The 17,157-nt window shown below is 41.3% G+C and overlaps 1 protein-coding gene across 1 annotated transcript; it reads left to right on the plus strand.

Annotated features, from left to right (window-relative positions):
- The first annotated feature begins 9,649 nt into the window (after nt 1-9,649).
- Nucleotides 9,650-16,882, plus strand: LOC144497303 (prostaglandin G/H synthase 2-like). The gene is made up of 10 exons (XM_078218353.1): nt 9,650-9,780; nt 10,284-10,400; nt 10,504-10,647; nt 11,189-11,332; nt 11,896-12,077; nt 12,262-12,345; nt 12,490-12,736; nt 12,949-13,235; nt 13,556-13,703; nt 14,923-16,882. The coding sequence occupies exons 1-10, from the start codon at nt 9,699-9,701 to the stop codon at nt 15,339-15,341; spliced, it is 1,854 nt and encodes a 617-aa protein (XP_078074479.1). The 5' UTR covers nt 9,650-9,698; the 3' UTR covers nt 15,342-16,882.
- The last annotated feature ends 275 nt before the right edge of the window (nt 16,883-17,157 follow it).

Genomic DNA, 17,157 nt, shown 5'->3' on the forward strand with positions numbered 1-17,157 from the left:
CTTTTTACATAGTGTCATAGAGGCTTAAAGCATGGAAACAGACCCTTTGGCCCAACTGGTCCATGCTGCCCCTTTTTTTAACCACTAAGCTAGTCCCAATTGCTTGTGTTTGTTCCATATCCCTCTATACCCATCTTACCCCCATGTAACTGTCTAAACGCTTTTTAAAAGACAAAATTGTACCTGCCTCTACGACTACCTCTGGCAGCTTGTTCCAGACACTCACCACCCTCTGTGTGAAAAAATTGCCCCTCTGGACTCTTTTGTATCTCTCCCCTCTCACCTTAAACCTATGCCCTCTAGTTTTAGACTCCCCTACCTTTGGGCCTTGATGTTCTCCCCTACCTTTAGACTCCCCCACATGAAGAAATTGTTTCTGGTATCAGGTCTGAATTGAATGTTCAATTGTTTCTATTTCAAAATGTCGCTTGCCTGGACATTTATGAGGCTTTTGATATTTCAATTTCTTCATGGAAAGCTTCTTATTAAAGTGAAAGCCATAAATCAATGGAGTTAATGTCAGCAAACTTGTTCAGTAACATCTCTCACTCCTATATTAAAGGAATGGATACAAAACATCGACTTTCTGCGGTAATACAAAAAACAGTGAGACAAGTACCCACTCTGCTTAAGATCCACCTGATGTTATAAGTCTAGCCTCACCAAAGGTGCCAGTCTCCTGTGAGTAACAATGAACAAGCTGCTCGCCATTCATGAGCTTCCTGACACTTATTCCTTTTAGTATTGGCGGATGGATATATCAACTTCTGCTAACACTGAGAACAGTGCGGGAAAAGATCCCGAGGGAATGTCTTACACCAAGTCTTCACAACAGGTCTGACATAGATGTAAGTGTGATAGGACTAACTCCTTTGGGGCAACCTACAGATAGAGTGACAATCACTAGCACTGGCCCAAGCGTCACACTTACATTATGAGCTGAAAATGGTCTCAATTCAGAATTACTTCTATCTCTAGTGTTGGAAGATAACAGCCGCACTCTGAAAATGAGGGTCCACTGCGAGTGACACTTTGTTATTGAATTGTGTTTGGAAACAGGGGGGGGAGGGGGGTGGTGGAAACTTTCTATGTGATTTCTATGGGTGACAATTTTTTTGCTGTATTTTTAAGTTGTTTCTCAGAAATAAGTTATCTTCATTTTTTCCAGATGGGCACTGATTCAAACTTCAGCATCTACCCCGTCCCATTCATCTAAACTCCAGAGAATACAGGTCCAGATGTTCTCACACATACATGCTTACACACTCATACACTCATTCTATACACATATTTACTTCCTCATGTGAGCACACTCATTAATTCACTCATATATATATATATTCTCAGTGGGATTGTGGTATCTGTATCCCTGAGCCAGTCTAGTCCTTTACCCACCAGGGCACGCTGCTCACGTATACAGTACGCCTATAATACGTAGCGGTGGGGTGACTCCGGTCAGACAAACCAGGCGTCTTGTTGTAAAAAAAAGCCTTTGCGTAATAGCGAACTGGGATTGATGCCCAAGAAATGTTGGAATGTGAATGGGACCCGCAGGCAAACCGAAACTCCAAGCAGACACACACACACACATGTTTTCAGGCTCTACTTATACTGCTCAGAAAGTCTGGGCAAATTCGGCGCCTCGATATGCGAATTGTTGGAAATATACAGCAAATTCAGGATCGATGGGTTGTGGACCTGGAGGATCAGATCTGATGTCCACTGCCTTTTCTTTCAGATTTTAACTAAGCTGCTGTGTACTTGAAGTTTGTTTTTTTTTAAATTTTCATTTCAGACCCCCGTGTCATGCATGTCCCCGGGTTCCCACAAGTTAGACACAAAATGACACTTCATCAAGTGGCTTTCTCCTCTCCACTTGGCTGACAGACTGATAAAATCGGAAAGCGCTGGTGCACTAACTTGCTGATCTGTGGGGACCTCGAGCGAGTTTCATCATGCACACAGGCCTGTCAGTTCCTGGCACGCTTATACTTCTGCTGGTTTGCCCGGGACCCTCCCTGATTGTCTCGTACATTGATCTCAGGGAGACTAGATACGCGCTACTTCCCCGGATAGTTGTCCTAGAAGAGTTACACTGCTGAATCTCTCTAGTGTAACTTAGCGACAAATAGAGTAACTCATTCTATCACAATTTATCCTCCCCCACTCAACTACCATTGCAACCTCTCTACCACCTCAAACCCGGCTATTGCCCCTGAGCAAACTTGATGACTCACCCTCTGACCCAACTATCCTCTCCCACCTCAGCATCCATGCGTCCACTCACCCATTCACTCACCCACTCACTCATTCACTCACCAACTCACTCACTCACCCACTCACTCACCAACTCACTCACTCACCCACTCAATCATTCACCCACTCAATCACTCACCCACCATTCACCCAGTAACTGTTCACACACACACACACCAGGTCACTGAAATACCTGAGACTCTTAAAAACGTAACCAAATGTGGCAGTTATAAAAAAAGTGGGTTGTGTGCCCTGTGATACTATTCACCAGTGGTCACCATAGGCAGCCAAGGCTTTGCAGTCAGGATCAGAAGGTCTGGCTGAAAGTATGTTAAAAAGTCAGCACTCAATGATCCCCACAGACAAAGATGTGCATAGTATTGCCATTGATCAGAAGATCTAGCTCATTGTTACTGAGCACATAGCTGCACTGTGACAGTGAACGTCACAGAGAATATATATCAGTTCCCAACTCTTGAGCTCTTTATGAATAATATAACAATATGAACATCTCTGTTTTATTATAAAATATATATAGTCTCTCCGTTCCAATCAGAAAATGAAAGCAGTAAACTAAATTAACAATTGATCTTTCTAAATAAACTGGACACATTATGAGTTTTATAGTTTGATTTCTTTCCTAAAAAATATTATTCCCTGTATTGCTTAAGTGGTGGGATGTTGTGCTTCCATCTCGTAGGTTCATTGCTTTCAGTAATGAGTTAACACAGGTGATGTACATGTTTCTCCTTGTAGGCCTCATGCTGTGTCATTTGCCAGTGATGTTGATATTGCACCACTTGCTGGTGATGCTGCTGATGTTGTCTCGCTGGCTGTGGTTGTCAATGAGCTTCTCTGCTTTTCCAGCTCATATGTAGGTCAAAATAGGCTCTGTTCCTTTGCATTTGCTTACCAGTTTTGATCTCAATTGTGTGACCTTGGAGTCTCAGCTTCACTTCAACTTTTGCTGGGTTGCAGGTTTTCACATTGGATCTTGTACATGTACAGTTGTCCTTTCAACAGCTCAGGCAGGGATTGAAGTGTTGACCTCCTGTGCATCAATGAGTTGGTGTCTTATTTTCCCCATGTCTCCTAGAGGGAGTATCTTGCTTGGTAGGATTATCTTATACTGTCAACGTTGAGAGGTGTAGTTTGGGTTTTCCTTTGTCTTTTAGCATTTTGTGAGGGTTCTCGTGACTACCTGGATGTGTTTTTCTATAAACCTGTGTCCCTTTGGGTTATGAGGTGCTGAGGTTGAGCCCATACTGCTCAGCAAGGCTCTCTGGAGATGAATTGGGTTCCATTGTCACACATTAGTCTTGCAAGAATCTCTTGTTCATGTGGAATTAGTATTCAGGAGGAATTTTGCATTCAGTATGCGGATGGCCCAACTAGAGAGGAGGCGAAACTTGACCTCCTCTTGGGAAATAAGGAAGGGCAGGTGACAGAAGTGTTAGTGAGGGATCATTTTGAGCCCTGTGGTCATAATTCCATTAGTTTAAAGATAGCTATGGAGAATGATAGGTCTGGCCCAGAAGTTAAAATTCTAAATTGGGGTAAGGCCAATTTTGATGGTATTAGACAGGAACTTTCAAAAGTTGATTGGAGGTATCCATTGGCAGGCAAATGGACATCTGGTAAGTGGCAGGCTTTCAAAAGTGTGTTAACCAGGGTTCAGGGTAAGCACATCCTTTTTAGAGTGAAGGGCAAGGCTGGTAGAAATAGGGAATCCTGGGTGACTCAGGATATTGAGGCCCTGGTCAAGAAGAAAAAGGAATCATTTGACATGCACAGGCAGCTGGGATCAAGTGGATCCCTTGAAGACTATAGAGGTTGTCGGAGTAGAGTTAAGGGAGAAATCAGGAAGGCAAAAAGGGGACATGAGATTGCTTTGGCGGATAAGACAAAGGAGAATCCAAAGAGCTTCTACAAATACATAAAGGCAAAAGAGTAATTAGGGAGAGAGTAGGGCCTCTTAAGGATCAATAAGGTCATCTATGTGCGGATCCACAAGAGATGGGTGAGATCCTAAATGAATATTTCTCATCGGTATTTACTTTTGAGAAAGGCATGGATGTTAGGGTACTTGGGAAATAAATAGCGATATATTGAGGAGTGTACATATTACAGAGAAGGAGATACTGGAAGTCTTAAAGTGCATCAAGGTAGATAAGTCCCTGGGACCTGATGAAATGTATCCCAGGATGTTGTGCGAGGCTAGGGAGGAAATTGTGGGTCCCCGAGCAGAGATATTTGAATCATCAACAGCCATAGGTGAGGTGCCTGACGATTGGAGGGTAGCAAATGCTGTGGCTTTGTTTCAGAAGAGCTGCATGGAAAAGCCTGGCTGGTGAGCCTAACATCTTTCGTGGGTAAGTTGTTGGAAGATATTTTGAGAGACAGGATCTACAGGCATTTAGAGATGCAAGGACTGATTAGGGACAGTCAGCATGGCTTTGTGAGTGGAAAATCATGTCTGACGAATTTGATTGAGTTTTTTGAAGGGGTAACCAAAAAGGTAGATGAGGGCAGTGCGGTCGATGTTGCCTACATGGACTTTAGCAAGGCCTCTGACAAGGTACCACATGGGTAGGTTGTTGCATAAGGTTAAATCTCACGGGATCAAGGGTGAGGTAGTCAAATGGATACAAAATTGGCTTCTTGACAGAAGCCAGAGGGTAGTTGTAGAGGGTTGCTTTTCAAATTGGAGGCCTGCGACCAGTGGCGTGCCTCAGGGATTGGTGCTGAGTCCACTGTTATTTGTTATTTATATCAATGATTTGGATAAGAATTTAGGAGGCGTAGTTAGTAAGTTTGCAGATGATACCAAGATTGGTGGCATGGTGGACAGTGAAAAAGGTTATCTAGGACTGCAGTGGGATCTTGATCAATTGGGTCAGTGGGCTGATGAATCGCAGATGGAGTTTAATTTAGGTAAATGTGAGGTGATGCATTTTGGTAGATCAAATCGGGGCAGGACTTACTCAGTTAATGGTAGGGCATTGGGGAGAGTTATAGAACAAAGAGATCTTGGAGTACATGTTCATACTTGCTTTAAAGTGGAGTCACAGGTGGACAGGGTGGTGAAGAAGGCATTCGGCATGCTTGGTTTCATTGGTCAGAATATCAAATACAGGAGTTGGGACGTCTTGTTGAAGTTGTACAAGACATTGGTAAGGCCACACTTGGAATACTGTGTACAGTTCTGGTCACCCTATTATAGAAAGGATATTATTAAACTAGAAAGAGTGCAGAAAAGATTTACCAGGATGCTCCCGGGACTTGATGGTTTGAGTTATATAAGGAGAGGCTGGATAGATTGGGACTTATTTCCTGGAGCGTAGGAGGCTTACATGTGATCTTATAGAGGTCTATAAAATAATGAGGGGCATAGATAAGGTAGATAGTCAATATCTTTTCCCAAAGGTAGGGGAGTCTAAAACTAGATGGCATCGGTTTAGGATGAGAGGGAAGAGATACAAAAGGGTCCATAGGGGTAATTTTTCCACTCAGAGGGTGGTGAGTGTCTGGAATAAGCTGCCAGAGGCAGTAGTAGAGGCGGATACAATTTTGTCTCTTAAAAAGCATTTAGACAGTTACATGTGTAAGATGGGTATAGAGGGATATGGACCAAATGCGGGCAATTGGGACTAGCTTAGTGGTAAAAACTGGGCAGCATGGACAGGTTGGGCCGAAGGGCTTGTTTCCATGCAGTAAATCTCTATGACTCTATGGTAAGATGATTGTTGTATACCTATCAACTCCTCTTCCTGCTGTCTATTTCAGTACTTTTGGCGTACACTGCAGGTAGACATCATATTTTCAGTGTATTTTAGGATTCCTATCCAGTATACAGCTGATATGTTCTGAGCTGACAGTTCTCCATTCCCCTGTGGGCTTCATGTATCATCTGGAGAAATTCTTCCTACATCATTTTGGCTAGGATTATTATGGATCTGGCTAGCAGAACATCATTTTCCGGGGAGATATCATCTATAGTAACCATATTGCCTGTGCCACTTGTTAAGAGATCATCTATAACATTTGCTGCCAAGTCTGATTACCCAGCCAACAGCAACGACAGTTCAAAGAAAATCTGAGCCCGATGTTAAACCATTATATGAATACACATCTTTCTTTACTAAAGATTACAATTGTGAACTTCTATAAGTGTCAGTTTGGAATTTGTGAAGGAATGGGTACTGTGAAATTTTACTCAAAGTTTTGTATTAAAGAGAGATTGACATTTTGACGAGGCGGCACGGTAGCACAGTGGTTAGCACTGCTGCTTCACAGCGCCAGAGACCCGGGTTTGATTCCCGGCTTGGGTCACTGTCTGTGTGGAATTTGCACGTTCTCCTCATGTCTGCGTGGGTTTTCTCTGGGTGCTCTGATTTCCTCCCACATTCTGAAAGACGTGCTGGTTAGGTGCATTGACCCGAACGGTGCTGGACTGTGGCGACTAGGAGAATTTCACAGCAACTTCATTGCAGTGTTAATGTAAGCCTTACTTGTGACTGATAAATAATAAATGAAATAAATTGTTAGGAGGGGTGTGACCACACCGCCCCCCCCCCCCCCCCCCCATTGTCGACTGTGGTTTCTCATGCAAGTAGTGTTATTTGCAATGGAAATAAGGTCAGTCTTGCCTCATGTTTATAAACAGAAAGATAAATTCTCCTTAACAGTTCCACAGTAACCATATGTTTGTTGCTGAATTAAACTGCTGAAATATGTCTATTTAAAGTGATCCCGTAACAGCGCTTTTACCACATAATACTCGCAAACGAGATTCTTTCGGAAGGAACTACAAGACGTTTACATGAGAGTATCATGGAGGGATTTACAAAATTAGCCAGTTCTCAAAAAAATCATAAACACGAACCTCTATGTTTTTTAAACCAGAAACTGCACTGTTGTCCAGTCATTGAAACTGACATTCAGCAATCAATTTCTTAGTATAGTACACAACTTGTTATAAAGAGATGATGATCAATTTCCAACTAAAATAATTTTCCATTATCATTTCATCATTCACACTCTCAAGTCTCACCTGTCAGCTGTAATCGTCTGCTCCTTTCCATTGTTCAAACTTGTTGAGACGAGCCTCAATCTGTGTCCTTTGTTTGAACACACCGAGACAAAAAGGAAACGAGTCCAGATGCTGATAGCAAGTACAGGTTCATTAACTGGATGCCACATTTCAAATAAATTATAGTGATACACATTCTTAGAATTTGAATCCCAGGCAACTAAAGAATATATCGACATAGGTCATTCAGTCAGATAGTTTGCTGACCCTTGTTGTAAACACAAACACATGAACAATGAGAATTTGTGAAAGATGGCAGTGTTCCCCAGTGAGTGTCCACATAGATCATAGAGCCCTACAGTGCAGAAGGAGGCAATTTGGCCCATTGAGTCTCCATCAATTACAATCCCACCCAGGCCCTATCCCCATAACCCCATGCATTTACTCTAGCTAGTCCCCCTGACATTAAGGGGCAATTTAGTATGGCCAATCCACCTAACCTGTACATCTTTGGACTGTGGGAGGAAACTGGAGCATCTGGAGGATACCCATGCAGACACGGGGAGAATGTGCAAACTCCACACAGACAGTGACCCAAGCCGGGAATCGAACCCAGGTCCCTGACGCTGTAAGGCAGCAGTGCTAACCACTGTGCCAACATCTTTCACAGGCAAAAGGAAGAAGTTGGAGGAATAAAATAATCATAAATGCCTTGGTTATCGAATAGTGGTACAGGATATGTACTCTCCTACTTAATGTCACTCTGTCTTTCTTTGAATAAATAGTAAAGTAAGGACACAAACATATCAGTTTTTGACATGGTTACCAATTTACACCTATTGGTTTCATTCAATGAATTAACATTTGACAGTATAGTTGTACAATATATTGAACATTATCGTATGGCAGTCATAATCACAGTTCTGGCAATGGGGTCATCTCAGCAATGCTGCAGTAGGCAGGCAGGATAATGGGCTGACACAGTCCAGCAATTAAACAGAATGGAGCGAGAGAAGTTGGGGTTAAAAGGAAATTGAATGGTATCTGACAGAGAAAAATACTGGTAAACAAAGGGTCGCCTGGACTCGAAACGTCGGCTCTTTTCTCTCCTTACAGATGCTGCCAGACCTGCTGAGATTTTCCAACACTTTCTCTTTTGGTTTCCCAATACTGGTAAATATCTTTTAACAGGTTTGCCAACTATCCACTCTCTTGTCTGCAGGCGGTGTGTTTAGGTAGATGGCAGAATGGAGGCAGGGCGGGGGTGATAGAAAGGAGGGGGGGGGGAGGATTTTCTGAATTATTTCCTCAGTAAAGTTTACAGTCTAAATGTTGACTTCACTGAACTATCAAAATTTGTCTTTACATTCCAAATTTCGATGGCTGTATCATATACCAGATATCTTCTGTCTGTTGTCAACAAAATTAAAACAGTTGCGCAGGATTGTCTAAGAAACGAAACAAATGAAGGAATAAGTATTACAGAGGCAACACCTTCATGAATCGTACACTATTAGCTTACAACTGTATCACAGTTTGCTTACTGTGTTATATTTATCCTTGTGACATAAAGAGAATAGCAAAATGCTGTTAAATGATCCCAGTTAGTAAATCTACATGAGGAGCAGAATATTATAAAGCGTTTGGAATCTGAAACAAAATACAATGAATGAAACTGGAAACACACACGATGGGTGGGAAGAGTCTGTAGAAAGGGTCCAAACTGAAGCCTCGGACTCTGGTGTGTATTTCCAGCCTCAGACAACGTAGTCGAGATTCTCGTGTTTATCAATAGAGTACAAAAACAAGGAATTGATGCTAAAACTTCACAAAACGTTAGTGAGGCTTCAGTTGGGAGCATCTTGTTGAATTCCAGTCCCCACAAGAAAGACCTTCCAGGCAGTCCCAAAGGGATTTACTAGAATGGGAGCAGGGGAGGTGTGGGGAGGGGAGGGAGGAAGAGGGGGGATGGAATTGTGCCTCAGAGTGCACTGTAGATCAAGCGGAGATTTTGATTCAAAATCATGAACTGTTTTGATAGAGTAAATGAGGAGAAATTGTTTCCAGAGGCAGTGATCACCAGAAGACACATTTTTAAGGTGTTGCCAGAAACCAGAGGAAACTTTCTTTTTTTGGGGGTGATCAGTGAGTTGTTTGGGATCTTGAATACACCTGAATTTGTGTTACAAATTCAATAATAACTCCGGCTACGAGAGAAATGATGGAAGAGAAAGATTGATATGCCCAGGAGGAAACAGCAGGGGGCCGGCACCGAGGGGCGGGCTTTCAAAGACGTTATTCCGCCTCAAAGACGTCAGGTCTTCTGACTCACAGGAAGAAAGCAGAGCTTAAAAAGCTGGGCGAAAGTGCTGGTGAGCAGATCCAGAAGACACTTCAAACGGGAAGCACGATGTTAGGAAAACTGAGCGCACTGAACACCCGGGGGATGTTTTTGCTGCTTCTCGCCGGGATCCTCCCTCTCAGCCAAGCAGGTAAGGAGAAAGATGGCAAAATCGAGCCCGTCTCCAGCAGGCAGGGGACTTCATTCAGGCTGCAGGGGGAACGGGAGAAAGTGAGAGTGTGTGTGTGTGTAGGAGATTGTTGTACTGAGAGAGAGGGAATGCTTTCAATCCTCAGGAAGATCATTGCCCATCGTAAAAGAAATGAATTTAACAGAAAGCTGCAGAAATATTAGAGAGAATCGTTTCTTAGATATGATTTAATATTCTAATCGTTAGCAGGTTGTGGCCTGGGCAACAGTTCGGTCTGTCTCAAAGAAGCACACAGTAATGGTAACTTGTCCTCTCAACTCGAGTGATTCTGAATAAAAATCAAACCTTAATGCCTATCAGTGATTTTCACCCACCGAGTTTTCATTTCCAGTTGAGATTAGTCGAGGCTGCAGCCCAGTGTTGTGTGCAAGAAACACAAGCCTGTTCACCAGAGCCTGTAAAATGATCTGTGAACCTGACTGACCTCTTTGTTTTCCTTCTAGCTAACCCTTGCTGCTCGAATCCCTGCCAGAACCGGGGAGTTTGCACCTCCGTCGGGGTGGACGCTTACGAATGCGATTGTACCCGGACTGGCTTTTCCGGCGTGAACTGCACCAAACGTAAGTTGCACTTCACCTTGTGTTTGTGTGTTATTGTGCACTGGCACTGTTCACCTTTCTGATAACCGCTAACTCTCACCTCCTGAATCCCCCCTCCCAACAGCCGAGTTTTGGACCTGGGTGAAACTGAGCCTGAAACCCTCTCCTAACACAGTCCATCACATCCTGACCCACTACACAGGAATCTGGAACGTGGTGAATCAGATCCCTTTTTTAAGGGACAGAATCATGCGTTACGTCTTAACCTGTAAGTAAAAATAAACCCATGCTCATGACTTTTATTTGGAGCACTTTGAATCATTCTAAATACAAACTGGCATAATTAAATGTGGAGATTAAATGTTAGGGAGATAGTACTGTTTCTATTCGTTTACGGGATGTGGGCAAGATCATATGTATTGTCCATAATGAATTGTCCTAGAGAAGGTGCAGCCCACGTGGTGTGAGTCAGTTATGTGAAGTTGCAAAGGGCAGTCATAAAGTAGTGTGGGATAAGAATTATTTTGGGTGTTATGTATTGAAGACATGCATTTCTGAAAATTTGGCATGTTCAGTACTGTTGGTAAAATAAATATGTTTATGTATTTGCCGTAAGTAGTTAAGGGAAAGGATTTAATCAGATTTGAGAAGTTGCTCGACAGACTGAGTGAAGGAATTCTTAGCTTGTTCTTCACTAATGGGCGAATTTTATTCATTCCACAAGATGTAAGGACTACATATATATTGTTTCTGGTTGTGGTTTTGAAATATGGGACCTAAATATAAACATTTTTTTCCACCCCAAATAGCCAGGTCCAACTTGATTGACAGCCCCCCTACCTACAATGCAGATTATGACTATAAGAGCTGGGAAGCATACGCCAATATCTCCTACTACACCAGAACTCTTCCACCAACTCCTGAAGACTGCCCAACTCCAATGGGAGTAGCTGGTGAGTTAATAGTATGAGAAACTCTACTGTTACAGCATCCTTTCTTACTTTAGTGGCTGTATAGTCTACTTCTATTCCTATCACAACACCAGGTTAAAGTCCAACAGGTTTGTTTGGAATCACGAGCTTTTGGAGCGCTGCTCCTTCATTAGGTGAGTGAACTCAAATAAAGCTGTTGGACTTTAATCTGGTGTGGTGAGACTTTTTACTGTGCCCACCCCAGTCCAACGCCAGCATCTCCACATCACATCTATTCCTATCTTTTGTGCTCTACCGGGGCCTTGCCAATGAATAAGCTGATATTTAATTCATGTCACTTATGGGTAAAAATATATTTTAGCGTGGTACTCTCTTTATCCTATTTCTTCCACTGATATGGAGACAGCAAAATGGCTTTTATTTGGAGTGGTGTGTATGTAGGTTTGGAGTGTTGTATTGACTTTGCTTAAAAGATTAGTTATTCAAATACAATCCACGTTACTGCTGAAGGTTGGGAAGAAACAGCGCCACTTTAATAGATGATGGCAACAGTTCTTAAGATATATTTTTCTCTTCACCCACAGGAAAGAAAACACTGCCTGATGCCAAGTATTTAGCAGAAAGATTCTTAATGAGGAAGAAATTTGCGCCCGATCCCCAAAGGACCAATATGATGTTTGCCTTCTTTGCTCAGCATTTTACCCACCAGTTTTTTAAGACTGACCAGAGCCGAGGTCCTGCATTTACAAAGGGTTTGGGACATGGTGTAAGTACAAATCATGGAACTGTTTTCAACAACAATTCACTAATATTGGGTGTAAATAACACAATCCATCATTATACTTGCTTTTTAGAAATTAGCGTTTCAGTTTCAAAAATATATTTACTATTCTAACATTAAGTCTAAAATTGTGCACCTACTTATGTTTAATATGCTTTGCATTGTGCAGGTTGACCTGTGCCACATTTATGGAGAAACTTTGGACAGACAGCACAAACTGAGACTATTTACAGATGGGAAACTTAAGTATCAGGTACTTTAATCTGAATTTCTTATCATGTATTTTAATAGGGCAGTAATATTTACATGTTCAGCGTCCAGGTATCTTTGAGTTATTTTTCATTATTTCAATATGCTCTATGTGAAATCTTATCTAATCCACAAAAATTAATTGCAGGTCCACAATGGGGAAGTCTATCCTCCCACTGTTAAGGATACCGGGGTAGAGATGACTTACCCTCCTCACATCTCTGAACACTTGCAGTTTGCTGTGGGACAGGAATTCTTTGGATTGGTTCCAGGGTTGATGATGTATGCGACAATCTGGTTGCGGGAACACAATCGCGTCTGTGATGTGTTGAAAGTGGAGCACCCTGATTGGGACGATGAACGGCTGTTTCAGACAACCAGACTTATACTGATAGGTGAGTGAACCCAACCGCCTTTGAAAATAGCTCCTGATCATTTGGACAAACCTATACTAAGGTGCAGAGACAATGTCCTGCCATGTAACAGCAAAATAGCATATTCATAGAACTGCACAATTTAGAAGTTTAGTTTAGTTGGAATAAATAAAAGTTTTGTCATTAATGTGCTGCTTTTAAATAAATCCTCAAACTCTTGTTAATGCTTACAGGAGAGACCATCAAAATTATCATTGAAGATTATGTACAACATCTAAGCGGTTATCACTTCAAGCTGAAATTTGACCCAGAACTGCTCTTCGACCAACAATTCCAATACAGTAACCGGATTGCTTCAGAGTTCAACACCCTCTACCACTGGCATCCCCTCATGCCAGATTCCTTCAACATTGAGAATAGAGACTACAGTTACCGTGAATTCCTCTTCAATAACTCAGTATTGCTGGAACATGGCATCGGCAACATGGTGGACTCATTCACCAGGCAGATTGCTGGCAGGGTAAGAATCAGCTCATAGTGCAAAGAAAAAAACAGCAAGTAATTTCTGCTGCAACAATGAAGGAGATTTTAACACTTGAACTGCTGGTGTCAAATGTATACACCCCATATTGTAAACCTTATATTGCCGTTAATATTGGCTTCGCTTTACCTCCCAACTCTCTTAACTCAGTAACTATAGAAACAAAATGCATCTTTGACTAAAAAGGAATAGTATATTCCACAGTATTCATAAATAGAACAAAATCCTTCACAGTATTAAGTAAGTGAAACTGTTGGATTCATGTGGCTGTTAAGTTAATGATCCTGGTGTTTCTACAGGTTGCTGGAGGCAGAAATATAAATGCAGCATTGATTAAAGTGGCTATCGCTACTATTGAGCAAACTCGACAGATGCGTTACAAATCTCTGAATGAATATAGGAAACGCTTCTTAATGAAACCATACGAGTCTTTTGAAGATCTTACAGGTACAGTTTTTATCTGTAAATTAATCTGTAAATTGTATTTAAATAATATTTGATACAATTCAAGTATAACTAAAAGGGGTAAAGATCAATTAGAGCAGGCTATTCTTTTATTTTAAATTCTGGGATCTGATCTAACTCAGACTGAGTTTGAAGGCATCCTCTCTCATGCTATGCTACATACAGCAGCATGGAATATTCTTAACCCAATTACAAACACATTTTTAATATATGCATCCGTCATGCAGCAGTAATTGTACTGAATTGGCAAACTCTTCCATGATCAATGTTATAGGAATGCCAACATGGTGTGATATGACGGGTTGAATTTTCCCGTTCCGCCTGCCATGGGAATTGGAGTGGGCGAGGGGTGACCATGGAAAGGTCCGTTGACCTCGGGTGGGATTTTCCAGTTTTGGGACGAACATGGCTGGAAAATCCCGCCCATTTGTTCAGAATTGTTCAGAAACAATTTCATGTTTCTGAAATTGGGAGTTAAGCTGCAATCCTGGAAAGAGTAGATACATCTTTACTCCCCACCCCTCTTTCTATGCCTTTTAGACCCCACTTTTTACACTCCACTTCCTATGCCTTTTAGCTTTGACAAAGGGTCGTCTGGACTTGAACCGTCAGCTCTTTTCTCTCCTTGCAGATGCTCCCAGACCTGCTGAGATTTTCCAGCACTTTCTCTTTTGGTTACACTTTTACACTTCTGCTGATTTGTGCAAAACCTGACCTGTGAGTGTTTAATGCTGAGGACAAAAACTGGAAAATATTCAGCCGCCCACTGCTGTTACCTCTCATTCTCATGGCCAGGTTACAAATTACACGTGGAAGTAAACTCTACCATTTTGTGGGAAAATGCACCACCCGATGGCAAATTTCTCAATTCCTACAAATTTCTCAGTTCATAGCTCACCTGCCTACGGTGTGGAGTGTTCCATTTTTTTGAAGGGGTGAGATGCCTCACCAAGCTGACTTCTTAGCCTCTGCTTGTTGATCTTGTCAAAGTTTTATAGCAGAGTTCATCTGAACTTGTAGAACAATCCTCAAAAGCACCATAATACAGACCACTTGATGATGAAAATGCATGATACCTAAAATATCCTTACTTAAGTTTGTTCAAGAACATATTTAAATCTTTTCCATAATTGCATTTAAAATATCTTATAAGTTTGTAGTATTTGTTGTACTTCATTGCAATTTCTTCTTTGTATTACAGGGGAGAAAGAGATGGCAGCTGAGCTGAGAGAACTTTATGGGGATATTGATGCAATAGAGATGTATCCTGCTTTGATGATAGAAAAACCAAGACCTGGATCCATATTTGGAGAAACAATGGTTGAGATGGGGGCCCCTTTCTCTTTGAAGGGTTTAATGGGGAACATCATTTGCTCCCCAGAATATTGGAAACCTAGTACCTTTGGTGGGAAAGTTGGTTTTGACATTGTGAACACTGCATCACTGAGCACATTGGTCTGCAACAATATAAAGGGGCCATGCCCAATGATTTCATTCAGTGTTCCTGAATCTATACCCAACAAACAAGGCTCTATCAGTCCCAAATCTTCCAATTCAGGCTTGAACAATGTTAATCCACAGGGGCATGCACTATTGAAAGAGCAATCGACAGAACTTTAAAAAGTTTATTTTTAATTGGATGAATGTTTTATAAACGATGCTGGAATAATGGTGGAGGTATTACAACTGGTTTATTTACCCTGTGTTAGGGAGCCAGGACGATGGTATTGATTCCTCACTTTAGCAACCCTGAGAAGCAATTTGGATCACTTCAAAGGGCATTTTATTTAGTGTATCCTGAAGATTTTTTTAATGCAAATATCCCTGATTCCAAATGTCACAATGGTAGAATATTTCATTCCCCTTATCTCCATTACTGAAGCACTGGCTGAATGCTCTTCAGCACAGCAACCATATGCAGCATGAACTATTTGATCATCTCAGCCTATAGTTCTCCATGTAACCTTCAGCTCCCATTCTAACCAGACATTTAGATTCCTTTCCTGTCAATCTCTAGTTGTGCATGAGATTTGTTCATTTTAAAGACTCATCCTCCAATTCAGATAGAACAGCACTGCAATTGGCCCTAATATTTTTGTTCTCGGTAAGGGGAGGATTAACTATAGCTCTCGTGCTTGATAACTGGTCAATGTATCTGACAGAAAGTGCACAGATGCAGAAAGCTGGTGAGAATGACATCAGTTTTGGCCACAACTGTCTTTTCATAGCCACATTTTTCACAATCATTCACCGTCTTAGCTTACACATGGGGCCACTGAGACCCCTGGAACTGTGCCTCAGAGTGAATCACCAACATCAACACAGAGTGGGTGGAAAACTCTTTGATATCTCTAAATGGTTCTTAAATAACTTCCTGTATTTATTATTATTTATTTTAAACTTATTTATTGTCTTAACATTTGCAATTATTATCTGAACTGTACTTATTTATTTATGGAGAAATAAATGCTGTTTATATAAATATTATTTTTGATGCAAAGGATAAAAGGCTCAGGAATTATTGTTCTTGCCTTCTGAAGTTTATATTTTAATTGTTAAAATAGATAGAAATTGCACAATGAAAATTCCAAATTGGGTGTTTTTCTAAAATGGTATTGCCAAGGAAAGGCAAAAATCATTGCATTCCCCAATTGTGCTCTGGTGGAGTTTTAATTTGAGGTGATTCATAAATTGATTTTTGTACTTAATTGATCTTATATGTATTCTATAAATTAATGTGCTGAGACTGTAAGACTTGTGTATCTCTTCTTAGAGAAAAGCTTTGCTGCTGTGTAGCAAACCTGTGACCAGAAAATACATTACAACACAGTGCAACGACTGTCTTGTATATATGAGGATTCATTTTCAGAAGCAGCTACAGTAACCAGAAATTTAATGTTAGCAATAAGATAAGAAATTATTCAGACCTTGATGCTGGGAATGATGCACTGTTAACCTCTGCCAGCTCATTTGATTATTGCAAACCACTGTAATTAAGCATTACTGTATGTTTCAGAACGCTTACAGCCATTACAAAGTGTTCTTTCTGTAAAAAGCAAGTCCTGTTGACAGGCTGCACTTTATAAAAAAAAGTTTGTTTTGTACTTTTTGAAAAAAAGAAACTTGGTGAATGTCAAACTAATAAAATCAAATTCAAATAACGACTTGGTTCCAGTGTGGTTTAAAAGTAATTCAATCTTGGTGCAGCTCCAGTGTTCTAGAGTTTGCTTGACTTTGGTCAGGAGCAGGCTGGCATTTACTGGCAGAGATGAGGAGGACCAGTTGAAATATTAATTGTCAAGTTGAAGCAGAATGCACTGACAAGCCTACTTTCCTAGTCTTACATTTCCACAAAAGAGGAGATAGCGCCAGAGGACTGAAGGATAGTGAATGTTGTTCCGAGTAGGGGAGAACTAAACCTGGGAACTATAGATCA

This window comes from Mustelus asterias, chromosome 8 (genome assembly GCF_964213995.1).
Source record: "Mustelus asterias chromosome 8, sMusAst1.hap1.1, whole genome shotgun sequence".
NCBI classification, from domain to species: domain Eukaryota; kingdom Metazoa; phylum Chordata; class Chondrichthyes; order Carcharhiniformes; family Triakidae; genus Mustelus; species Mustelus asterias.